The sequence below is a fragment of the Syngnathus leptorhynchus genome, chromosome 2 (genome assembly GCF_054491065.1).
Source record: "Syngnathus leptorhynchus isolate UIUO chromosome 2, UIUO_Slep, whole genome shotgun sequence".
Taxonomy (NCBI): Eukaryota; Metazoa; Chordata; class Actinopteri; order Syngnathiformes; family Syngnathidae; genus Syngnathus; species Syngnathus leptorhynchus.
This window is the reverse complement of record NC_141196.1, coordinates 9,011,944-9,038,580: the sequence shown is the minus strand read 5'-3', so window position 1 is coordinate 9,038,580 and position 26,637 is coordinate 9,011,944. Positions and strand designations below refer to the sequence as shown.

General features: G+C 40.8%; 2 protein-coding genes across 2 annotated transcripts; one reads left to right on the top strand and one right to left on the bottom strand.

Moving 5' to 3' along the window:
* Positions 1-1,286: 1,286 nt before the first annotated feature.
* On the bottom strand, positions 1,287-4,112 carry dusp1 (dual specificity phosphatase 1). The gene is made up of 4 exons (XM_085906137.1): positions 3,485-4,112; positions 3,121-3,266; positions 2,816-3,035; positions 1,287-2,265 (listed from the first exon to the last, which is right to left on the bottom strand). The coding sequence occupies exons 1-4, from the start codon at positions 3,891-3,893 to the stop codon at positions 1,910-1,912; spliced, it is 1,131 nt and encodes a 376-aa protein (XP_085762263.1). The 5' UTR covers positions 3,894-4,112; the 3' UTR covers positions 1,287-1,909.
* Positions 4,113-7,637: 3,525 nt separating this feature from the next.
* ergic1 (endoplasmic reticulum-golgi intermediate compartment 1) lies at positions 7,638-25,394 on the top strand. The gene is made up of 10 exons (XM_085905790.1): positions 7,638-7,786; positions 13,696-13,757; positions 17,447-17,519; positions 18,476-18,570; positions 20,106-20,230; positions 21,225-21,329; positions 21,405-21,465; positions 21,848-21,948; positions 22,730-22,852; positions 23,904-25,394. The coding sequence occupies exons 1-10, from the start codon at positions 7,767-7,769 to the stop codon at positions 24,009-24,011; spliced, it is 873 nt and encodes a 290-aa protein (XP_085761916.1). The 5' UTR covers positions 7,638-7,766; the 3' UTR covers positions 24,012-25,394.
* The last annotated feature ends 1,243 nt before the right edge of the window (positions 25,395-26,637 follow it).

The window sequence follows — 26,637 nt, the reverse complement described above, 5'->3', positions numbered from 1 at the left end:
CCATATAAATCTGATGCAATATTATTATTATTGTGGTAAAAAAAATAAAAAATAAACATTTTGTAAGTCCTAACAGTCACTCACCGCATGCTTTGCCTCATCCAGCTCACAAAGAAGGCAAAAGATCAAGGCTATATAGCATTTGAATTTTTTTTTCTGCCGGCATGATTTGAGGCAGCCTGTTTTGAATAATCCCTATGATGCCTTACAACTGAACTGCACTTAAGAAATGGAGTGTACCGAATCGGGGTAAAAAATATCCACTGTAATGTTATGCAGAGTTTAATGTCTTCTGCATACCACCAGTGGAAGCCTGCATACGACGGGTACTTTGGGAATCTCTGCGCTAACGCTTCATAAATCTGCCTATCGATACGGTTTGGCGTCTGTATGTTTTGATTCATGCTGCGATTCCATCGGTCTCCAGCACTAATGAGTGCAGATGGCCGTTTTGTTCTTCAAGGCCTCGCGGCCCAATCACATTTTTTTTTTTTCTCACAGTCCATTAAAAGTCACAGCCAATGTTTTGGCTAATTTGCAAACCAAACATATTGCTTTCCCTTTCAGAGGCACCTTCATAAATACCCCGCATCCCCCACCCGGGAACTAACCTCCCCCTCTACTGCCATTGGCATGTGAGAGCGGCGCACGACTGAGCGCTGAATGGTCTTTAGTAGTCACACTTTTCCCAAACGCCTTGCAGCTGCTCCTATTGAGGCTCCATAGGGAGGGCTCCTTCGCCAATTCTTAGGGCCTCCTGTCGTTGGGTCGGCCTCACGCAGATTCAAACAGAAGAGAGTGTGACCCCAACAATGGAGCACACCATGACATCATGCGTCTTCTGTGGGTAGAAAAAACGAAATTATAGGATTCCATTACATGAACAAAGAGAGGCAGTTGTATGTTTGTATATATGTATATATATATATATATATATATATATGTATGTATTTCTATTTTCTACAAAGCTTGTAACAGCTATTTACTTGAAGCAAATTTTGCAGTTCCTATAAAACCAAGAGAGTATGTTTCAATTCAAAGAGCTTTGTTTGATTCCTGAATACCATTTTTCTCCTGTAAAACTTTAACAATTGAACAAAACGATTAAAACTGACTCAGCTTCTCAGGCATCTTGGTATGACATTCGAGCGAGCGCACCTTTGAATTGCTCGGTTTCTGTATGTGTTGTTTTAGTCTCTTATTATGTTGTGTCTGGCATGCTTTGGATTATGCATCCATAAGGCTGATTGTGGAGGATTAAGTGGCAACAGCACAATGAAAGGGTCATTTTTAAATGTACAAAGTCATATTTCATTTATTCAGTGGTAGAAAAAAACATTTATACATATGCAAAAATAGATACACGAGAAATATATTACTTTAGTTCAATAAATATGTCACATAGAAATCATTGCAGACTTCTCGTCCACCACAGGGTTGCAGTACACAGTACAGAAACATGAGGTATTTAATGGTCACTTTCCCCACCCATCACTTCAGGATCGTCACATCTAGCAAGGCCGCATTTGCATTCAAATTGGCCTCTTCTGACAAAGGGGATACATTCACTTGTTCTTCAAAGAAGCAGTAACTTGTCAGCATAGGTTAATAATTGGATCCCTTAACTAGGAAGCAAAATAGAGACATCTGGGAAGTCAATATTCCCGAGACTATGTTAGCCCTCTGATTCGTCAATACATTACGGTGATTATCAAAAGCATTTGCCGTCATGTAGCAGGATCCTTTCACATACATCCAACAATACTACTTGTTGGTAGCTGCCACGTCTCTCCTTCAATTGAGGCCGGGATACAAGGTCAAATGCACAATTAGTGCAGTGATACCAGCACCACTGTTTAAGAGTCAACACATGTTCTTGTTGTTGTTGTTGCTTTCATCCCATTATCAGTCAACAGCTAGGAGAGGTAGTGATGGGACTGTGGAGGAAGGAGAGCTGACTGGCAGACGAGTGCACCGGGATGGACACCGGGAAATTGAAAACAGTGCTGCCGTTGCCAATGGCCGGACTTCCGGCCTCCGACGAGCAGGTGGAGGAGGCGAGCACCTGCGACTCAAACTGGAGGAGCTGCCCCATGAAGCTGAAGTTGGGCGAGATGATGCTACGGCGCTGCTTCACAAACTCAAAGGCCTCGTCAAGTTTGACGCGGTTGGTGCGCATGAGGTAGGCGAGGCAGATGGTGGCTGAACGGGAGATGCCCGCTTGACAGTGGACGAACACGCGACCGCCGTTGTTGCGAACTGAATCTGCACAGAGAGAAAAGGCGGCAAAATTAGCACATTGCGATATGGCCGTTTACGCATGAAAAACACACTCGGGCGCTCACAGTTGCTATTTAAATTCAAAAACCCATTAAGATACGAGAGCACGGTTAATGGGGCTACGGGGGGGGGGGTGTTTGCAAGTGGGGGTCATCCCTAAAAGGGGGTGGGCCATGTACACAAAGAAGGGGAACAAACCCCCCACTGGGCATATTGATCTGAGAGGAAGGCCGCCAGAGAGCGAGGAGAAGTCGCCTTTTGTTTAGACACAACAAAAGGACGGCGCGGAGCCAAACCGAACACACTGTTGCCACGGCCTGGCAATTCATTTCAAAAGCAGTGTGTTTGGGTGGGGGGCTTTTGTACAATTGAGGGGTGATGTAACCAAGGCTTGCTGAGCCAGCTGGTCAGTTTTTGGAGGGAACTTTTTCAAATTTAAAACCATGACTGAAGTAGCCGGAGGAGCTGCTTTTTGTCCACTCTTTTTTCCAGCAACAGAGCATGAAAGCAGTGTCACAAAAAAAAAAATACTCACCGATAAAGTCAATGGCCTCGTTGAACCAGGAACTGATATCCGCTTTGTGGTTGTCCTCCACAGGGATGCTCTTGTACAAAAAGGAGTCTTCAAAGTGGTTGGGGCAGTTGGCGGACACATTTATCAGGGCGGTGATCCCCAGCATATCCAGCATGTCTTTTCGGGACGCATGGTAACCGCTACCGAGATACAGGAAGGGCAAGATCTCCACAGGACCTCCCTAAGAAGAAGACATGTAAACAATCAGTCAATGTGGTGGAAGGTAAACTCATTGCTGAAATCGTGTTGAAGGAAAAGACACCAACCTGGTCATAAAGTGGTGTGTTGCATGGACTGCAGCTCGGGTCTGCGCTTCCTGGGTGACTGGAGCTCAGAGGTAGACTGAGCCCTTGGGAGGGAGAAGGCTTGGTGCACATATCTGGATACTCTTTGAAAAATGCATCAAATCCACCTGAGGACCACAATAAAAAATAAAATAAAATAAGAACGCGTTGTAATCGCATCACCAAAAAGGGGAACAACTGCTTTGTAACAGAGAAGCGAGTGTCTATTTCTGAATTGTTTACAGCAGCACCAGCTGGGATGGTGACAGCTGAAAACCACATTTGTTGCCACGCACGCACACGCACACAAACACAACAAATGTAAGTGAGACAACACTTTTATTACCTTTAAGTATGAAGACACTTGCGCCACAGGGGTCCCGGCAGAGGGCCGCCACAGCCAGCATCAAAGTCCCGTCTTTCTTGGCTTGGCTTAAGTCACAACTGTGATCGTCCAGAAGCACCACCGACTGGTACTCGCCAGACAGGAGCCGGCTTCTGGTGTCCTCGTTGGGGACAATGTGCTCGAGTCCTAGGCCTCCCCTGGCTCGTCTTCGCACGATGGTGCTGAAGCGAACGTTGGTGGAGGCCGCGATGTGGGAGCCGTTGAAGGATAGAAAAGAGCGGCAGTCCAGCACCAGGCAGCCCGGAGCGTCTGCCACCAACAGACCACGGAGGGACGCACAGTCGATGGTGGGCACCTCCATTATGACCATAGTAGGGCGACGGGAAAGAAAAGTTAAATCCAAATACATATAGCTTGAAGCTTGAGAAGCGCTGATGGTTGTAGTCTCCTCTTTGTTCCGATTTGAAAAAAAAGAAAATACAACAATCTTGAGACGACAAAAAAAAGTAACTTTAAGTGCTCTTTAAGTCTTCTTGAATGTATCCGCAATTGCGAGTTCTTCTTTCCTGTACTGACTGTAACCGCAGTCGTGTCGAAGTGACTGTGGAAACACAGTTGAAGCACTTTCTTTATATACGTCCACAGCTCGTGAATGCGAGGCCACTGACGTCAGGAGCCCGCCCTTACTGGCGTACAGCCAGACTGCATGACGTCAAAGGCACGCGTCCGCTGTGTGGTAAACTACACGGGCGCGCGCACGTTTTGAGAACATTTTGGTCCGAGGCACGTAGTCCGCGTCTGCCTTCATTACCCAGCTGTCCCCTCTCAGCGCGGGCACGTACAAAGCAAAAAGGGGGCATTTTTTTCTCCACCACTTTGAACTATTTCCCAGAGATGGAGATAAAATGACTCGGAGCTTTTGTTTTATTTGTTTAGTTTTTTCCAAATGCTGTATTCTGGTAAAATAATTTAAAAAAAAGATTTTACTCCTTTACTAAAGTGAAAAAGTGGACTGAATATACCGAAGTACAATAAGGTGTTTTGTTTGTTTGTTTGTTTGTTTGTTTGTTTATTTGTTTGTTTGTTTGTTTCTTTCTTTCTTTCTTTGTTTTTACAGTGAATTATATAAAAAAAATTAAAAAGCAATTTTGAATTTATGCACTAATGACGAGCAAGTGTTGCCTCAGGCTTTATACCATCAATGCAATGTTTTCCCTTTTACGCTAGCAAAGGCAATGATAGATAGATATTAAGTTAATTCCCAGGTTAATTCCCACCACAGGCATTGACTCCCCTAAGCAGTTTATGTTTAGTCATTTTCATCACATATTGGTGACATCACCTCATACAGTCATTTTTAGTGACTCTTCAAAAACAAACACTGGCGAATGAATAGATGTGTTGTGTAATGTTAGTTTAACCCAGGTATTGCTTTTACACATTCATCTGTGTATAAATATTTGTGTTAAAATGTTTTGCATTTACGACAGTCCCTACAGTCTACACCATGTTGATTTTAGGTAAATATTATTTTGCTCATTGAAATCATTAGTTTTGTATGAAGCATAAAACTATCAACAAAATGCTATTACTGCCACATGTATTCCTCGACTTTCAGTTAAAGCATGCTATACATGTTTTGATTTTTATTTGATAACAGTCAACAATTTTTTTCAACAATCTCTAGCTTTTTATGAACATTTTTTGTGTGACTGGATGAAATAGTTATATGTCTTGCAAAAACTGTAAATACTGAGACATTTTCAAACTGAAAATTGTGCTAGTGGGCCTCTTGAACAATTTTTTTTCTTTTGTTTTGTTAATCACTCATGCCATCCCGTCAATGGTTGTACAGTGGATACAGTGTTACCATCCGTACTCCAGTAAATGAGGAATTTGATGAATTTTCCATGATGTTATCGTATAACTACATTTCTGTTTTGCCTCTTGACCTGAGGGTTGACAAATAAGAAAATAATATGTAAATATCTGGCACGGGGGCCATAAACATTTATTCTCTGTTTTTAATTAGTCAGGGGTACATAATGTTCAATGCCCCGAGAGTAAAGGCGAACCATAAAAGTTAATCACTGTATAGAAATCTTAAGTCCAGTAAATTTCCACATGCTGAGTACCAAAACACAGGTCTTCCAGGAAGACAGATGGAGACTTTTCGACCGGTCACTTGTGACATAATTGAAACAAGAGAATGTAACATTTTTGTCCCATTTTTTCCCCCCCACATTAATGACAGTCACTTGGAGATGCCCATTTGATTTACTGCTTTGCTGACTCATAATGTGACCTGCTGTCTAACTCATCATAAGGAAACAGAAGTGTCATTGTTGACAACAGGCGGAAGGTGTATTTGACTTGAAGCTGCGCAGAGTAAACACCAGAGTGTTTTTTGTTGTTGTTGTTGTACATTGACTCCCCTTCAGTGTGACTTTTGAGTTTCAGATCAACCTGCCTCACCAGTTGTAAATCTATAAATCGGGTGCTTTTGAACCAATTCAATCTTTTGAAAAGATTTGCTTCAATGAGGGCTATGGCATCATTGTCACTACAGAGAAACCAGAGCAGGGCTATCAACTTTCCAAATCCACATCCATGCCAGTTTTAAGTCGGTAAAAGAATGGATAATGGGATGTGTGTGAGAAAGAGGGTGAGGGGTGAATGGGAAACCAAAAGGGCAGAAACGTAACTATTCACAACAGAGTGCAAAAACTCTCCAGCCGGTTTTACCTCACGCTCCTGTGAGATGAGTCAACAGTGAACCAAATGCATGAGTGGGAATGTATCCGGGGGAGGAGGGGCTGGCAACAGTCTGTATCAAAACATTTTGTCCTAAAAGAATGAACGTGTCTTTCGCCAAGTCATGATGAGCTGAGTGAGCAAAACTGAACCCTGTTATTGACCAGCAAAAGAGGTGTGAAGTGTAAAGTACATAAGAAACAGTCCAGGACATTGACACAACACAAATCAGAAAAGTTGAAATTGGATTCATCTTTGCAAAATATTCCCCTACGATAACAATAAACCCATGACTTTAGACTACCTGAAAATATAACCACTCTTCCAATGCCAATAATTACAATCTACCTTGTCTTCTTACAGAAAGGGAAGTGAAACAGATGACAGCCCCATTTTTGTTGTCACTTGCTGTCATCCTTACTCGTTTACTGTCATTGTCACTATAGACCAGCCTCTGAGCAATCATGGGAAAACACAGCGCTTATGTCCAAAAACTGACACTTATTCTGAAAAGAATGCGTTTATTCCCGAAACAGCTAATAAAGGGGGAAAAAAGAGTGAGAGAGATTAAATAATGATACATCGACAACATTCCTCACAAATTTAAATTTATTTCTTGTAAGAATCTGTGCCTGTTTAAGGAAATATTTATTTATTTATTCAAGGAACAATTTCTTTCTTTCTTTCTTTCTTTCTTTCTTTCTTTCTTTCTTTCTTTCTTTCTTTCTTTCTTTCTTTCTTTCTTTCTTTCTTTCTTTCTTTCTTTCTTTCTTTCTTTCTTTCTTTCTTTCTTTCTTTCTTTCTTGCTTCCTTTCTTCCTTTCTTCTTTTATTTATTTAGATATAGCCTAAAGTATTAACAAGTATCCATGGTTAATGGTTGAGTGTAAATGGCAAATGGTGGATATGCAGATTTATTACACCCTCTGCCATCTATTGAAATAACATTATTCGGTTGATTAACAAATGTATTCTTATGACTGATAAAAAACTATTGTAAAATTAAGTGAAAATTGAATATTTTCCGTGGCACCCCTGATGACCTCATGATCCACTTCATATTATGGATAGAGCTCAAGCTTTCATAAAAAAAAGACACATGATTCTTCTCGTTCTTGAGGAGAATCGCAGTGTTTCGGTCAAAAAAATATTTTTTACAGATAGTAAATACATGAATTTATATCATCACAAATAAAAAAAACCAATGCCAAAAAATTAAAATAAAACATTTAATTCAATATGCTATTATCAATCAGTCCTACGTGATTTTAGATCGTTAGATGTGTTTTTGTTGACACTTAAAATTGTTGTATCATTTAAAAACAAAGTTTCATTCTTAATTTCGGTGTTCGTTGTTACAGGAAGTAGAATCACGACCAACCGGAAGCAGCTGTCCACCAATCACATAGTGCAAAGCGTCCTAAGGTTGACGTCAGCCCCGGTACCGATGAACAACCGGTAGCTTTGAGAAGCTCTGCTCTTTGTGACTTTGTCTGATAATAAACCTCCCTGTAGACTGTGCGAACATCATGCCTTTCGATGTCCGGAGGTGAGTACTCGATTTTCACTTTTATTTTGTTTCGGATGTTAAGCCGTAGCGAGCATCCCTGGAGCGCCATCAACGAGCCAGCCCAAAGTTGCTGCCGTGGTCACATCTGGCATGAATAGGCTTCATTGTGACATTATTTGCTTGCTTCATAAATCCCCATGCTTTCCCTCCATCCTTAAATATGCTTTCCCCAATCATCCTTATAGGCGTGGAAAGAAGGTTTTTACTGACCTCAGGGCTCACCGGCTAACGCTGCTCTTTCTACTGCTGCATATTTAGCGTGCATTAGTGATGCCTTGCGAATGAAATTCACCGTCCAAAATGGAAAAGACTCCTCTAACACATGAATGCTTTTGTACTTGATTTCGAACTTGTAATTTAGTAGCTTGGTAATTAAATGCATTCGTGAGTGATCATTCAGTCAAATATATGAATGCTTGAGTTACGCTTGGATATGGGTAAATTAGCCAATGGTGGCTTCCTACAAGGTGAGCAGAGCTGCATCAAGGTTTGTTGGATGCAAAAATTTGCGTTAGCTTGCAGTGTTAATTTATGATTAGAGGTATTTGCTCAGGGACGTGTCAGTCAATATTTGCGTTTGCCAAAGTGTCAATTTGAACTGCTGCTTTCATTGTCTTTTACAGTTGGACGATATGGACAAAATTCCATATTTAGATTTTCATGTCAGGTATTATGGTATTGATACAATCCGAAAGGACTGTGCGTTCTGTCGAAGTAGGGCTGAACAGCTATTCAAAATCAAATCAACACTGGTTTATTAGAATGTTGAAATTGCAAAGGCTGCATTTGATGAAAAGTTATAAAACTTGCATGGTTTGCATTGTTGTTTTAATCAGATTTATGACTCACTGACTTAATATTCACACCACACGTGATAGCTAGTTTGATAGATTATTAATCCCAGGGAGGAAATTCAGTTTTCCGGCAGCATTCATACCCTAGAGTGGTTATATGAAAGACATACTGATGACATGAACACAACTCAATAGGCTTCTAGAAAAGGCTGCTACTCACAATGGCGCAGAAAAAAATAAACCAATAAGTGCAACAAGATAAGTCACCAAAGAAAAAGCAATAAAGACAAAGTACGCTGTAACGAAAGAAAAAAATAACTGCAGGCCTGATGGTGAGAGGCCTAAAAAATACAGCCTTAGACTCAGAGGTCTGCCACACATCCCCCCCCCCCCTCCTCAATAGCCAGAAGAGCACCCCAAAACACACACAAACAGACTCCTCAGGGTTCACAAACTGGCGTAAAGGCAGTTCAGACAACAGTCGCGGACAACGGTGCGAGCCAATGGACCGTGATTGTTATTTGTCAAAACCCTTACAAAACGTGCGTGCAGCGTTCTGGGCACTCAGGAGGTGCAGATGGCATGTGTCGTCACCACGGGGCAGGCACGGCCAAGGTCGGCCACATCCAGGTTCCGACTAGCACGAAGGAGCGGACCTCTCACAGGGGTCGCCACTGCGAGGCTAAGGCGCGGGAGATGGACCTGGTCAGCACCGGCCGGATGAACTGTTTTATAGTGGACGTCTGAACTTGGGACGGCCCCGACCGTGGCCACACATCGCTGTGGGCCAACACCACATTCCAGTTAAAAAGAAAGAGAAAGAAGGAAATATAGAGAATGTTGTCATGGTGAATACTTAAAAAAAACTGCAATCAAAGTCTAATAAATTCACATCTCCACTTCAACCTCCATATTAATTTACCAAAGCTCTGCTATAGCAATAGAAAGAAGAAAAAACTGTTATGTCATTATTATAATCTTTGCAATTCTGCCAAAGTGTGCTTTTCACAATCAGTGAACTGTAAAGCACATTTGAACACTTGAGTTGAGTACTGTATTTTCCGGACTATAAAGCGCACCTAAAAACCTAACATTTTCTCAAAAGCCGACAGTGCGCCTTATTGTCTTATATATGGACCAAATTCCTAAATTTAAACTGGCCCGAAGCATTGTGTCATAAAATCAATCATAAGTGGCCCGCTGAAGACTATGAATCAAAAAGACTATGATCATTATTTTGTGATTATAAAGTAATTTGTTGCGTCTCAAGTTGAAATAAGAGATAAACTGGAGAATGATTTGATTTGGATTAAAAATCTGACATGATGCATTAATGGTGCGCCTTATAGTCCAGTGCGCCCTATATGAGGACAAAGTTTTAAAATAAGCCATTCATTAAAGGTGCGCCTTATAGTCCGATGCGCCTTTATAGTCTGGAAAATACGGTAGTTTTGGTTGTGACAGTAGTTGTGCAACTGGGGTTATCAGGGGGTCTAATCCTGTTTAGATCTTGCGCAGACTCACACAAAACTCTCATTGCAACACAGGAGCAGACCTCGGTTGACCAATTAATTAGCGTTGGTTTCAGTAGCGTGTGTCACACCTCACCCTTAATTGCGCCATAGGTTGAAGCATACGCTTTCCCAGAACGGCGTGCCGTACAGGATGTCCGGTCACACGAGCCGCAATACACGCGCGCTTTCTCATCACCATGTACAGATGTTTGATGACATCATATGATAATGTGTGATCACGGGCAGTTCTCTTATTGTGTCAAAGCACCCGTATGCATATATGCTATAGTTTGAAATGTTGGTTTCAAATGTGATCCCAAATGATCCATATTGCCAACTAGTGGCCTGGCTTGCACATCACGCAGGAAACAGCCGCCCTTCGTCATGCTCTCTTATCATCTTGGTGTGTATTTTAACTCAAATCTTATGGAATGTAATCTGCTAATTTCTACATTGAAGAAGCCTTCTGTCATCTATGCTACTGTAGCTACGTTATTGGCTGTGTGTAAAAGTCATGATCAATGAATCCATTCATGATATTGACAAAAACAACATGATACAATGAAATATCATTCATAATATGGTTCTCAGTTGGATGATTGTGCTGGATGATCTCAAATATCACCCTGAGGGCAGATGTTTTAAGATGTACACACAACGACGGTTTTATCTTTTTCCTTAATTCAATTATTCATGGCATTGATTCAACTTTTCTTGATTCTTCTTTGGAACTCGTCTTGTCATAATTATCTCTTCTGTGTAAAATGCTAACGTCAATCACATGAGTCATGCCACAATCCCAATTCGTTGTTGTAATTTGTATCTTTCAATGGCGCATCATGTCTGCGTAAAGTCCAAGGCAAACGTGTTTCTTTCTTAAGCTCAAAAAGCTTTTTTTAGGGAGTCGCGAGCAACTGACTCATTTATAATGACTCACTCTCCTCATATGAAGCATTCGGTAAGGTTCCTTCTTTAAAAGGCAAGGCTGTGTTTTCATTTGTCGGGATCAGCAGAGAGGACGGTACGCAGTGTCCTCACTAATCACCACACAACTGAGAAGAAGCGCGCAGAGAGAAGTGACGGAAAGAGGCAGACCATCCGACTGCAATTCAGGAAATTACAAGCGTCAAGAAGGACCTCTCTGAGTCAACATTAATATTCATGATTACATGGTGTGCTCAAGATAGGAAATGAATGAGCGCATCAAAGGTGCGATCTCCCTGAAGAGCGTACCAAACGCACACAATGTACAGCGTATCTTTATCGTCATCATTTAGACCCACAAATGCGTAAATACGAGAGGAAGGGGGAATCTGCGGTAGGTGGAAAATAAGTACATGGCAACAGAAAAAGAATCACTGGTGTTTAAATGTTGAAAATAGTCATTTCAACAACATTTCACTGTTGTTGAACAGTCGTCATTTTGTTGTTTAAAAATGCAAAGACACGTTCATGCCAAGCAGTACACTTTCATTGACGATGTTACGGTCCATATAAGGTAAATTCTGATTAGGGTTGTTTTATTAGTGTGACGTCAGTTCATACCAGCGAGATGGTGTCTAATTATCCAATTAAAGTAACATGTAACGAGTGAAATCAACACGGCTTCCATTGTAAGAATTTTTTGTTTCCATCAATGACTCGGAATCAATGAACGTGACACAATTTGTCTTAGTTTCATACTTTGGGCTGTGAAAAGCATTATTTTTGAATTCCTTGAGAATGTATATAAACAATTCAACACCAGACATTATATGAAATAAAAAGATGAATGAAAAAGTAAACAAAAGGTAGATGATTTTGTCCTGTAGTGCAGGGGTCCCCAACCAGCAGTCCGCAAACCGGTACAGGCCCGCACAGTAAAAACAAACAAAAGCAAAATTATCGATGATTAATTCATTCAGGTCAAGACGCTCGTCCCAGTCACGTGACATGTTTCCCCAGTCGAGTCAACACAGTTGGTCGTGTGCTGCCCCATAAAGCCATCCACCTCCCTAAAGGTTAGGGCTAGGGTTAGGTTTGGAGTTGGCGTTAGGGTTGAGGCTAGGTCAGGAGTTAGGGTTACACAATATTTTCTACACAAATACTAAGAATGGACATAAGACAAAATCTACTTGAGCAACTGGGGAAAAACTTCAATCTATTATTTTCAAACAGCGAGGGAAGTTCTTTTCTGAATGTTCTGAACTTTTGTATCGCTCAAAATAATGCACCACAAAGAAATTTTGATTGTCCTTTATGTGCTCTGCTGACCCGGGTACTGGAAGTTCTCAGTGGAAGTGGCCTCAGCGAGAGGCTGAACCTGACTTGGACGCTGAAAAAGGGGAGAAGAAAAAACAAAGTGAAGTAGCAGTCGGGTTGGACAGGAAGCACCTCCCTCCCACTTCCTCCCCCACCCTGCATTGCCTCAGCCGTCATGATTTCACTGGCAGCTCTCGCTGGAAGAAATGTCAACAGATGTGACTGCTTTGGCAGATGAGGAAGGAGTACGTGAGGTTATGTGCTGTCAGCGCTGCAGTTTGCCTTAAAAAAAAAAAAAAGTACCACAGCCCAAAAAGGACATGTGTGTGAGCTCATGAACTTAAACAGTTCTGATGTTGACTTGCACATTTTCCCTCCTCGTCGCTACTCAAAAAGACTGAAATAACATTACCAGAAGAGTCACTGCATGATAATGAGTTGTGCAATAAATCCGTTTTTTGGGGCCTTTTCATATGCTTTCAGTCCACATTACTTCAAGGGTGGATAATTACAGATGTTAGTCCTCTATGATGAGTCATTTGACGTTAAGTCGTTGGACCAGGAATAGTCTTTACTCGATTAGGATTTTTTGGGCCACTGATCAGTGAGTAGAAATATACCGATCATAAGCCTGAGGACTGTTATTGCTGCTTTCAAAACATGGAATTCAAAATTACATCTTCTCAAAATTAATTTTCATTGAGAATTTATCAGAATTAAGCTATTTGGGATACTGATGTTGTATAGTAGTCATACTAATATTGGACATGGGACATCTATTTGTTTCACCACAGTAATTTATACTAGACTTTAAATTAGAACTGTATAATTATGGACAGTGTAATGCAGTCAACCGAATAATCCTGCTCACTAGAGAAAAAAAAAAGAAAAAAAACTAGCTGTCGTTTTTGGGCAAGTCATTTCCCTTTTCCACCTTTTCGGATATGTATTTTTTGCAGATTAATTGTGTTTTCACTCCGTTTTATCACTGGGGCTGGATCCTGATGCTGTCATTAGTTTGGTCAAAGTATCACAACCTTATCATGACTTTGTTTTTGTTGGTCTTGTGCTTTATTGAGTAAATGTTATGTGTCAGGGAGCTACGCTGAGGTCAGGTCAGTAGTGGCGTGCAAACAGCTAGATGTGTGTTGCAGCAGGCTGTCTGGGCCTGTATAAGTAATGGCGACATTCCAGTGCTAACATTCCAGCACTACTTCGTAATATCGCACAACCCGTCGGGTACATAATGTTCCTCTCTTCTCAGCACGTTATGTTTACCATTTCAATGTATTTTTCCCTTACCCCTCTTTACACCCACTTTCTCCGTTTTTCTTCTCAGGTTCGATATCTACAGGAAAGTGCCCAAAGATCTCACCCAGCCAACATACACAGGCGCTTTCAGTGAGTGCATTTTTTTGAATGATGCTTTTGCTTAAATCTTCTACTGAAGAGGTGTCAGCCAGTAGGTTTGTTGTTAAGGTAATTTGTATGCTTGATTATTGTATTAAAATAAATGTTGACGCACTCCTACATCCAAGGCTTGAAATAAGCGTATTCACATTGGAGTGTGTGTGTTATAATTAATATTCTGTGCCTCAGTCAAACATTGAAATACAGAATGCAGAAGACCAGTATCATATTGTGATTGTTCCAAATATGTGCAGGACGTGGTAGACGAGCTGCACAGCAGCCTCGGTGCATCTCTCTCATCACAGATTGAAGCCCTTTTATGTTGACGTTACAACTTCACTAAAATGCAACTTAAGTTACGTTCTCACTGCAGTTTTTAATGCTCAAGATTCAAGGTTCAAGAAGAATTTATTTGCCATGTTCGAGCGTGCCAAACAAGGAATTTGACTTTGTTACATCACAGTCTCTGTTCAACATTTAGGTGACTACCAACACTCAGGACATGTGAAAATGACAAATGACAATATTCTCAGCCATCCCCTGATCTTAAACTCAAATTTAATTTTTGAGTGGAATCCGATTCTTTTTTTTCTTATGCGTGGAAACGTTCACGTTTAATACATATTAAATGTCACCTCAGTCCATTTGGTGTGTGAACGAACATATGAGTCTTCGAATGTGACTGGAATTTCAAATGATCAGATACACTCTCCCATCTCGGACCACGTATAAAAGTGGCCTAGGCTGGATTTGAAAAAATCAGACCTGAGCCCTTCAGACTGTCTTGAAAAAATCTGATAGGGGTCACATATGGGCAAAAGAAGTCAAAATTGTGCTACAGTGTGATGTAGCCTGAGTTAACCAATGTCAGAAAGGATAAAATAATAATAACGGTCTTTTGTCTTTTACTGTCACTCATCACACTCATCATTGAAAAGGCAAACGCTGTCTTTGTAGACATACAATGCCGGTTGAAGCCGGAATAGGAACATTTTTGCAAATGTGGAAGTAGTGTGAAATTGACAGTTTTGGAAAACAATGAAAAAAAAACAAACTATTTAATAGCCAAATCAACAACAGTGTGATTGCAATGCTGTCATGGCATTTTTTTGCTGTATATGAACTACAACGATAAACTAAACTCGTGTGGGTATAATTTGTCATCTGTTTAGCTTGCTTTTACAGAACCAGTTTCGTAATTAATCCTTTTAAAGAGCTAGACGTGCCGTTGTACCTGTTTGGTTAAGTTCTCTGACAACAGTTTTAATGATGGCCGTAGGCACTTTGGATACGGAATGCTTTTACTCCCACATCATATATTTGTCACCAGTAACTCGTCATCTAATCATTTTATATTTTCACCACTTCAGAAGATCCCATGACACACTTTGGGGCCCTCAGTCATCTTTTCGTATCGGTCATCTGATGAAAGCGGCGTTTAGAACAAAAGGCCAATCTCTGCCCAGCCAATGACATAATGTTTAAGTGCTGCTGATTACAAACACCTTCCTGGATGACAAGGGAGGAGAATGAGGCTGCTAAAGATGTCCGTTTCCCACCTAAGAGGAAAAGGATGCAAGTAGTTCCTTCGCCCCGTTAGTCACCACCCTTCCTGTCGCCATCTACTGTCTGGTTGGAAAGGCCATCGGGTCGGTGTGAATATTGGGCCGGCCGGCCGGCCGCGGAGGGACCTAGAAACGCCCCCCCCCCTTCATATCACAAAAGGCCAAATATTTGACCCCTAGCACGGTAGTTGGTCTGTTTTAGTGCCGCATTCCTTTAGGCTATGGTATTTGCGTTTAACAATACATCCGTTTTTAACAACGGTGTTTTTTCCGGAGCGCGCCCCCCCTCCCCTCAACTGATAGAAAACTCTCATTGTTCTCGTTTGGTGTTTAAAACGGGCCCCGGGCAGCGTTACTGTAGAAAGATGCCTTTGTTTACAGAACCGCATAACATAACGTCAAACTCTGTGGGTAATGTACGTTTTCACCCTCAGTTGATCCCGTGCGTGAACGCTGGGAAAGATGAGCTCATGCCATATTGCCCTACTTGTCATTGTTACCAGCTGTACGTTTTTCTCCTCCCGTCCCGAAACTTCAGGACTCTTAGAGTCTTGGCTCCAAGCTGAATTGCTGACTCGTATCTTGTTGCGACACTGATGTTTGGCAGTTAAACATTACCCAAAGTAGATCCTTCAACAGCCGCAAGTTTGACTGTGACGCCCTGCCAACCGCAAGGTCATGTGACTGTCATCCTTGGAGACGGTTGCCACGTAAACACACTTCACCTGCTCTGTGGGAGCGTTCGGGCCAAGACTTCTCACCACAGCGGTCTGACTGCTATGGTAAAAACCGGTTGGGCAAATGCGTCACCCCCTTACCTAATTAAAAAAATAAATAAATTATCAGCACTAATCTAATTAGTTTTTGTTATTAAACGAAAGGGCCTGGCTGCTTTACCTTTTAAGCACCACTTTTTGTTGTGTTTTTTCAATGGGAAATAATAAAAATACAAAAAGCATTTTGATCATCACATAACTTAACATTCAACCCTAGTTTGAAATCCTAGTTTGAAACCCGACCCTAGTTTTAAAGCCTAACCCTAGTTTGAAACCCTAGTTTAAAACCAAAGTTTAAAAGCCTAACCAAAGTTTGAAACCCTAGTTTGAAACCCTCACTCTAGTTTGAAACCCTAGTTTAAAACCCTTACCCTAGAATGTAACCCTAACCCTAATGTGAAACCCTAGTTTACAACCCAAGTTTTGGTTTTGGTTAGGGCCTAACCAAAGCTTGAAACCCTAGTTTGAAACCCTTGTTTGAAACCCTAACCCTAATTTTAAACCCTAGTTTGAACCCCTAACCCCAGTTTGAAACCCTATTTTTTTTCCAAACTTTAGTTTGAAACTCTAGTTTTTTCAAACAAGGGTTAGGGTTTCAAACTAGGGTTTACAACTAAGGTCGGGGTTTCAAACTAGGGTTAGGGTTTCAAACTAGGGTTATGATTCCAGGGTTTCTAGGGTTTAGGGTGAATATTTCAAACTATGGGTTTCAAACTTTGCTTCGGGTTTCAATCTAGGGTTTTAAACTAGGGGTTCACACTAGGGTTAGGCCCTCAAACTAGGGTTAGGCTTTCAAACTAGGGGTAGGGTTTCAAACGAGGGTATCAAACTAGGGTCACGGTTTCAAACTAGTAAATATGTAAATATGCTGTGGCTGTAGTTTTAACTGTTTGATGTGACTTTACGATAGACACTCCAAGGAAAGCTAAAATATTTCAGGTGGATTTTGTGAGTCGGGAGTGTTTACTTCTCAGTAAATGTAAAGATGTCGGACTATATGAGCTCACCTCCTACTTGGTGCCCTGTGGTGTGATGGCATTTAATGTGTAATTTGTGTAGGAGGGTGTCTAAAAACAGTGTAATAGCAAGCCTTAGCACCACCATTAGAGCTGCTATTCAGGGAGACTATTTACAGCCTCAGTGATTTCATTTATGTCAGCATTGCAGCTCATTCTTACCTCCTTCATGAAGCAGACTGGCTCATTTGGTTTGCATCATCCTTTTAAAAATAGTGATGTCATATGAGATTGATATTGGAGAAGTGCCATATGTCATGTACAGTGCCGTGTGTGTGTGTGGCAAAGATATTCATTTGCACTCTGCTCCCATCTGCCCACAGTTTCCATCCTGTGCTGCGTCGTCATACTCTTCCTCTTCTTCTCGGAGCTGACGGGATTCATAGCCACTGAAATGTAGGTAATATGGCAGAAGGTCATATGTTGCCACATGAGCAGCATTGACACACTGGCCACTTTGTTGCTACACTTATAAAACCTTCAGTCCGCAATGCACAAGAGCGGAACCTTATCACCGGTGTCACCGACCGCGTTTTGAGGCTTTGTGTCGTCAGCGATGAGCGGAGTGCGTTTTGTCACAGGAAATTGGCTTCATTGTGCCTGCATCAGCTCAGGGCCGATGTGTAATTAGGCAAGCCGCGGGGCAGAGTCTGACAATCATCACGGAAATTACGCTGGCAGGGATAAGAAAATTCTCACGGCGTGACGTGACACCAACCGCAAATGAATGAATGAATGAATGGATGGATGGATGGATTCCATTCTGTAATGGATTCCATTCTGTGATGGCCAATCAAAGCATATAACAACATTTCAAATAATCTGCCATCTAAAAATCTATATTTAAAAGATAAATAATGACGTTCAATATAATAAAACCTGTTTGGAAGTCCAATTTTAACAGCGACCAGTTTTAAAATAATTGAACCACTGATCATATATAACGAAACAAAGGCATAAGGTTGCGTAATAAAAGTATCAAAATAATTTGGGTGCTATTAATAGTCAAATCAAACAAAACAGATTTCAATGAAACTAAGATGGCAAGTAAGAAGGTGTACGGTGACGCACGAGTCTAACAGCTTTGGAATGCCACTCATAAATGTGTCATAGAACTTAAGGTGTATATTCTCATTTAAAGCAAAGTATCGTCCTGGTTACCCCAAGGAATTGGTAATTGATTTGAAATACAGGCATTTAATGGAGAACACATTTTGGTGTCAAAGGTCATTTTCGTGAGTTTTTTTATTTTTATGATTTTAATTATAGAAGTTGAGCTACAGGAGGAAAAGAAACAAAAGCTATCTCCAGAATTTGACTACAATTGTGCGTCTGTCTTCTTTCGTTCCCAGTGTAAATGAACTGTATGTGGATGATCCCGATAAAGACAGTGGTGGGAAGATTGAAGTGAGTTTAAACATCAGTTTGCCAAACTTACACTGTGATTGTGAGTATATACACAATATAGATATTCACACACACGCAAACACACTTTGTATACCTTCCACTTGCATGCTGTCTGTTTCCCAACGTCTCTAGCCTCTTTAGGCGTTCTCGACTTTGCCTTGCCCTTTTCATTGAGGCCTGTGTTTTGGCTTGCTCTCACTTAGCGGCACACAAATCACCGTCTGCCCCCCCGTTTGATGTGTCGCTGCCACGCGGCCTTTGACACAAGTGTCAGGACGAAGAGCAGTCTCTGTTTATTTTCTCTCCTCATGACTGCCTTTAGAAACTATGCCGCCTGCCACAAATCAAACAAGCAACGGGTAGACTCAAGTCCTCACCGACTCATGAAACAGTGACTCGATGGAAGCGAGTGTGAAAAATTGGGTCCAGATTACTATGAATGAGCTTTGTGGCATGCAGCTGTTGGCCTTGTGAGCACGCTGAACAAAAGCCAGGCTGAAATCCTGAATGATTATGTTCATGGTAGGTAATTTTTTTTTTTTTTTTGTGGGGGATCCTGAGCGGTTATAATGTATACTTTCCAGGCTTCTTAAAAGGTCACCATCCGTTACAGATGTAATTAAGAAAAGTCACGTCATCATGGAAAGTTCCTTCACTTTTATCTGCTGACCTTTACAGCATGTTGCCCTGTCTTGGTGTATGACTCTGTGGAAAAGCAGAAACTCTCATGTAATAACATCATCGTCATCCTCCTCCTGACCCCAGATTCAATTCTTGCGACATTTAATCCCTTAAAAAGGAGAAACACTGATTCATATCTCTGTGCTGTATTTTGAGATCACCGTTAAAAAAAAGGCGTAGCAAACGGGCGTCCAACATGCCTTGGACATCAAAGGTCAGACAGACGGCATGCGGAGATCTTTTGCGGACATCCCACCTCGCGCTCGCGGTCGAAACATCGCCAGGATCTGTAAATAGGACACTGCCTGCGGGCCAACATACAGAGAAATAGGATGCAAGGACCACTTTGACGTTGACCCACTTTATTCCACACACTAAAAGCAATCAATCAAGCAACCAATTATGTATTAGTTATTTTTGTTCTTGGTTATATAAGAGCGGTTAAAGGTGATAAGGCAAACACTTTTGGATTTTTCATACGTTTGGCTTGGGCCCTAGGCCTGTATCCCACTAGAATAGATCCTCCCCTGCTGTTCACAAATTGAACCTTTGCACAGTAAGTGGAGGAAAACGTTTTTTCTTTTAAAACTTACAAATCTTGATTCATTCATTAAATTACAAAGAAAAATGTTGGTAATATTTTAGTAGTAGAAAGTCTCTTTGCATATCTAGAAAGGTTCTATATTAGTTGTCAGGTGTGTCGAACCTTCCCCACTTTTTCAACAATTTGTATCACATTTCCTCAAACCCTGGCCAGATGAATATTGATTGATATACTGGGTGACGTTCTAAACTGAATTAGTTTTTAAATCCCAATAACACTGTAGGACCTTGAAAGATGTTGCTGCATGCTGATGCTGCGCCACCATTGTTGGTCTGTCTGTCCATTTCTAGTGGTGGGTTTGGACATCCAAGATGAGATGGGGCGCCACGAGGTCGGCCACATTGACAACTCGATGAAGGTTGCCCTCAACCACGGAGTCGGTTGCCGCTTCGAAGGGGAATTCACCATCAACAAAGTGACGTCTCGCCGCACACGCGTGCACACAATTACCGTGTCCTGCGAAGCGCAGCTTGTTTTCCGACTGTGTAATGCGTCAGTCTCTCCTCAGGGTTCACAATCATTAACCCAGTAGTTGGACATTTGACACGTTCCCCTGTAAAATAATTGACGACGTGTTAGTGGGCGCAATTGTTTCACGGCACGTTAGGAACATCTTGTTTCCGATCCATAAAGTTATTTCTTAACATCATTTTTTTCAACATTTTCACAATACTTGGTTCACCTACATCATGTAATGACCATCTACTACTACAGACCAAAATGATTCATGTCCTGGGCAATTTTGATATTCTCATCGTTTCATAAATTTTAGGGCAAATAATATATTAGCTGAAATTAGTTTAAATAAAACGTTTTTGATGTACGTAGAGTGTGGTAGAGCCCAATGGATATTAGCTTTTTTTTTTTTTTTATATAGATTGGCACAAACATTGATGATTTTTATCAATTTTAAAAAATAATTAACACTAGACCATAAGATAATGACATTTAAGTATTCCTCTCCCCCCCCCAAAATTTTTATTCATGTAGTCAATAAAGTTAAACAAATACTAAACGACATAATGTTGGGAAACAGTCAAATTTTCTTCCTGTCAAAACATCCATATCAATTGGGCTCTAGTTTGTGATAGTGTACAACTGCACTGTAACATACTGGGTGGTGTTTGCAATATTATCTTTTGGTTAGCTCCCTTAGATACACGAATTGGACCAAATATTCAGAAAAGGCTTCTTATATTATAAAGTGCTGTATTAAACTACTGCAGACTAAAATCATATTAATAAACACACAGCATTGTCTCCCTGACTGTGTCAGTCAAAATTGTTCATTGCAGACAGGTGAGCAGAGTTTTATTGGCGTCAAGTGTAAACACGTTGTGGTTTAGTTTAGATGACGCATTTATACTATTGACACTATTTGCATACTGCATTTGTGCATGTGTGATCAGGTGCCAGGAAACTTCCACATGTCCACACACAGTGCCACAGCCCAGCCCCAAAGTCCTGACATGACTCACTCAATCCACAAACTGGCATTTGGAGAGAAGCTTCAGGTTGGCTATAACACACATATGACACACGAGCGACAATAAACATAAAAGAAATGTTCTCTTTTGTTTGTTCCAAAGGTGCAAAAAGTCCAAGGCGCCTTCAATGCTTTAGGAGGAGCAGACAAGCTGGCATCGAATCGTATGTAATTGCACACTTGCATTCATTGCGAACAAACGCTGGCAGATTGTATGCAAATCTGATGCAAATTTGATCAGAGATGACATCATGGTGATGGAGAAGGCCAACAATTGTTGTTTATGATGATTATCACATTTTGACGCCATAGTCCATCCGCACTTGATTTCTGTCTCGACCACGGCTTGTTAAAACACAAATTCTTTAGCACAAAATTTTGCTTCACTGAAGGCATTCAACTCTAGATTTCGACTTGCCTGTACTGTATGCCGTAAAAAACGATAAAGAATAAAACAAAACGCAATATTGGGGATGCAAATGAAGATCCACGATATGACAGACGTTCACTGTAATCTCCAATCTTTTTTTTTTTTTCTTCTTTCAGCTCTGGCCTCACATGACTACATTCTGAAGATCGTGCCAACAGTTTATGAAGATCTATCAGGCAAACAGAGGTTCTCCTACCAGTACACGGTGGCCAACAAGGTACTTTAGTCCTACCCCTGTGTTTTTCCGTTTAACTTCCGCTTCTTTCATTCATTCTTAACAATCTTAAGAAAACATATACAGTAAACGCCTTCGTAATCATGGTGGATTTTATTGTTTAGTTTTTCCCCTTGTTATTTCTTGAAAATTGCATCTTTGGGGGGGGGGGGGGGTTCGTTGAAAACACACGTTGGAGGTTATTGGCTTGTCCAAAAATATGGAGGAGGTTCACTGTACTGCATATAGTTTGCCCATATGTGATGTGCTTTTCGTGCTAGCTAATACTATAAATGAGCCTCATTTCATGGTTCACGTAACATTGGTTCTTATTGTTGCTTTATCATGCTATTGAGCTAAAGTCTTTCGCAGCCATCTTGTGGCATTGGTATTCTATTTCAAACTCCTTTTTAGAGGGCATAAAGCATTTGGAGATGTTTGCTATTTGCGGAAGGCTTCGTTCCCTGTCTCTTGACAATAGCATCGCTGTTACGTATCTCTGAGAAGCGCGGTTTGAACTCTTCGAGGAGAATGTGCAGAATGTATCAAAATAATACTCATTCTTGTTTGACAATAGCAAAACACACACACACTCCCTACATCTGATTTTAATTTAGATGAATCATTTGTGAGTGACTTGTTACAGTTATGATTCAGAAAGGCCCTCCAGATAAGGATGCAATTACTCGGCCGGCATGGGCAGTGGATTCCAAAATGTATAATACTGATGATTAGAGCGCTTCTGCCACAGCACGCTAATATGTAGCACACGCTCTTTTTGCAGGAGTACGTTGCATACAGCCACACGGGCAGGATCATACCGGCCATCTGGTTCCGATACGACCTCAGTCCAATCACGGTCAAGTACACAGAGAGGAGGCAACCCCTCTACCGCTTCATCACCAGTGTGAGTGAACCCTACTGTGACTTTTAAGACCTGGAAACTTGACCAAACGTCACTTTATTCACATGTTATGTCCGTAAATGGTAATATTATCCCAGGGAAACAGTAGAACATTTTGGTGGTGAAGAGTGGAACATTCTTTCCTTCTGTTATTCAAATATTTATGTATGCTTTATTTATTATGTGCGTAAAATGTGCAGATATGAAACCAAATCCAAACATTTGCTATTTTGATTTTGGTGGTGAAGAGTGGAACATTCTGTCTGTGGTTCAAATATTTACGTACGCTTTATTTATTAAGTACGTAAAATGTGCAGATATGAAACCAAATCGAAACATTTTGTATTTCGACTTGATCATCATAATCAGCTTATGTGCTTCTGAAAACACTAACCGGTTTGTAACGGTATACGCGTCGTGCTTACTTTGATCCGAAAAGTATTTTCTTCATGCTTTTATTTTCATTGCATCACCAGAATTCTTTCCTACTGACTGACAGTGTGGTCAAGGCTAAATTGGCCGTTTCGATGATGAGTTCCACCATAATTGGCCCTTTGTATTGCTTTGGGCGAGTGGTGACTTCAGGGATCTTAAAAGCAGGCGATGACTGTGCGCTTGAGTGTACTCGTGAATCATTCCTTTTGTTTGTGAGTCAAGTGTGAGGCTGGTTACATTCCAGCTTACTGTTGCTTACACTTTGCAAATATCCATAACCATTTAGTTAGGGTTGAACCATAAATTAATAATAGACAGTTTATTTACTTCGATTTTAGTCATTAATTTACCAAACAAAGTGTGTCATACGTCAAAACCTATTCAAGTAAAACAAATCAAATTTTCATGTTTCATAAAATGAGATGTGAAAATGTATAATGCATATCTTAAGTACTGAATTAACTGGTCACAATTTATGTTGAAGATGTACATAATTATAAAATAAAGCACTTTTTTCTTTTTAAATCAGAAAATGGATGGATTAAATTGGAGCCTTTGCGATTTGAAAATTGCATTCTACTCCAATTTCAATGAATGGTTGTACCTACTTTGTGTACAGATCTGTGCCATTGTTGGAGGGACTTTTACAGTGGCGGGCATTATTGATTCCTGCATATTCACCGCATCAGAGGCCTGGAAGAAGATTCAGATTGGAAAAATTTCCTAGGACTAAACCTAACACCATCTCCACCATGACCTTGACCCTTATCCACCTTCCCCTATGTCATTATTTATAAGTGCGAAGTAGCCTGTTAGCTAAATCCAACCCTGCTTTCTTGTAGAGACATTCTCCCGGTGCCTAGTGAAGGTGCACAAAGCACAGGATCTAACTTTCAGGCTACCGGCTCTCATCACAATTAGCGACGTAGCCCACAGGCTCAGTGGGCTCTGGTGACGTGTGGATGCTGAGTATCACGAGTCCATTTCCTCCGGCCAACTCTAGAGTGAGTCGAGAGCCAGCCATTCAGTTTTTTTAATTTTTTTATTATTAACTCGGAACTTTTCTTTTTAATCAAGCCGATCTCATTGGTAAAAAAAAAAATGTGGCGTGTGCTCTTAGAGTCGCCACAAGCATCTTCATGTTTAGTGATTGTCACAAGAAGCAGTGCGGTGTTCTGCAATCCACAAAAAAAGAAACCTTTGATATTTGCCTCGAGATGTTAGTAGGTATGGGCAAACAAAAAAATTCTATTGGCTAGGGCAATGGCCTGACTGATGAACCTTCTCCCCTTTCTTTACTATGGTAACAAAGCACTACTTTTACATTAGACATGGGTTTGGCTGAGCACAAAAAACAGTTTTTCAAATTTTTCAACAAATAATGGAGAATAGGTAAACCCCGTCGCTAAATTCTGTGGATATGTGAATTTCACAAATGGAATGTGGGGGGATGCTGTATATCTCAGTAAATGTGTATTTAATAACCCCCCACACATGCACACACTCCTGCCATAGTTTTGCTTTACAGACGAATGTCCTTTTTTGACCATTTTACCCACATTATGCCAATCCATTTTTTTAACACAGTTTTGGTGACATGTCATGATGACACATCTACAATCTTATGCTGTAATTAAAAAAAAAAAAAATTTTTGGTTGATTAGTGTTGATGATGATGGCGATGATGATCAAAGCAGAAGTGTTTTATTGTTCCACGAGGATATGGAAAACCTTCACATCAACACAAAGTAGTTGCACTTTTTTTTAAGTCATGTGAGAATTTTGACACTCCACAGTCAATTCTGCATGGCTACAATGTTTATTTGTAGGTTTCAAGTTTTTTTTTTTTGTAAAGCAAACCAAGTACGTATTGTTCTGCTGGTAAAAGGTCACTCATTTCCCAATTTGTATTTAATTCTCATGTTTGGTAAAGATGCCAATGAAGTTACTGTCTTACAGCCATTGACTGATCTGATATTTATTTTGAACATTTATGTAAACTGTCTTCTTTGAGAGAACTGAATTCAAGGTCCAATTCACAATGTGGTACTTTTGTTGCCTGGAACACAGACAAGATGTTTCATTTCATAATAAAAGCTTGTTAGCTGAAGTGTTGTTTGTCCAAGTTATGTCAGGGAAGTACAATTCAGGTTAAAAAGTGAAACATTGAAACACCAGGTGTCGAGAGTACATCCAAATGAAAACGGGAAACTTCGACCTTTGCATCTCATGTGGTGTGCACGCACGTGCGTGAGTTGGACCTTGCTCCCAGGAACCTCGTATACACTTCAGGTCGTCATGTGTGATATCAGCTTGGAAGAGGTCGATAAGCCGTCACCATGCGCATGTGTGGCGTTGATAAGAGCCTCTTAGTGTGACTCAACTGCTTTTTATTCACCCTACATCTTTCAGCCTCACTCAGGTGGCCTCCTTCGTCACTACATACTCAAAGCATCACCGCCTCCACCAAATGACAGCTTTGGCACAAATGCGTCCGCTGTGTAAGATGAATCATCACCGGCCTTGTCAAGCAACAACTCAAGCGAATTTGGAAAAATGAGGTCAAGACACGGTACAAAGTACATCCAGAAAATACTTGCGTTTTGGTCATTTAATTCTCGTTAGGCAGATTGCCATTACCTTCTAAACAGCTTGTCCCAAATTCCTGCAGTTCTTTATTGCTTCTGTTGGCTTCAGTTTTCAAAGGAATGTCCAGTTCCCACTGTAGTCCCAAATTGTCCTCCACTCAGGGATGACATCATCGTGTTCCATAATATATTTAACAGTGGAAATTATTTAGGTTTCATTACCTGACAAGGCGGAAGTGATAGCTGAAACATGTCATGTAATGAAACCTAAATCATTTGTTTGTGATAAAAGAACCAGAAAAATAATTGACCATTGAAAACAAGAAGAACATAGTACAACTTTTAAGTGGAAATTCTTATTTACCCTACACCTGACTGAGCTACACTACCGTTTAAAAGTTTGGATTCTCTTAGAAAAGTCTTTATTGTTCAAATAAAATTGCTAATGTAAACTCATCAGGAATACAATGTAGTAAATGACTATTGTAGCTGCTGTTTTCATGCAATATCCACAAGGCCCATTTCCAGCAACCATCCCTCCAGTTTTGTAACGGTCCATTGTGTTTCCTAATTGTGTTAGAAGCCTAATGGATGATTAGAAAAACTTTGTGCAATTATGTTAGTTTCCATTGAAAACACAAAATGATCTGGTGTGACCCCAACCTTTTGAACAGTAGTGTACTCATGAACAAGGCAGATCCTGAAGCTATGAGAACATCTCAACTTGATTTGGGGCTGGGATGTAACCCAAACAGGCTGCTGACC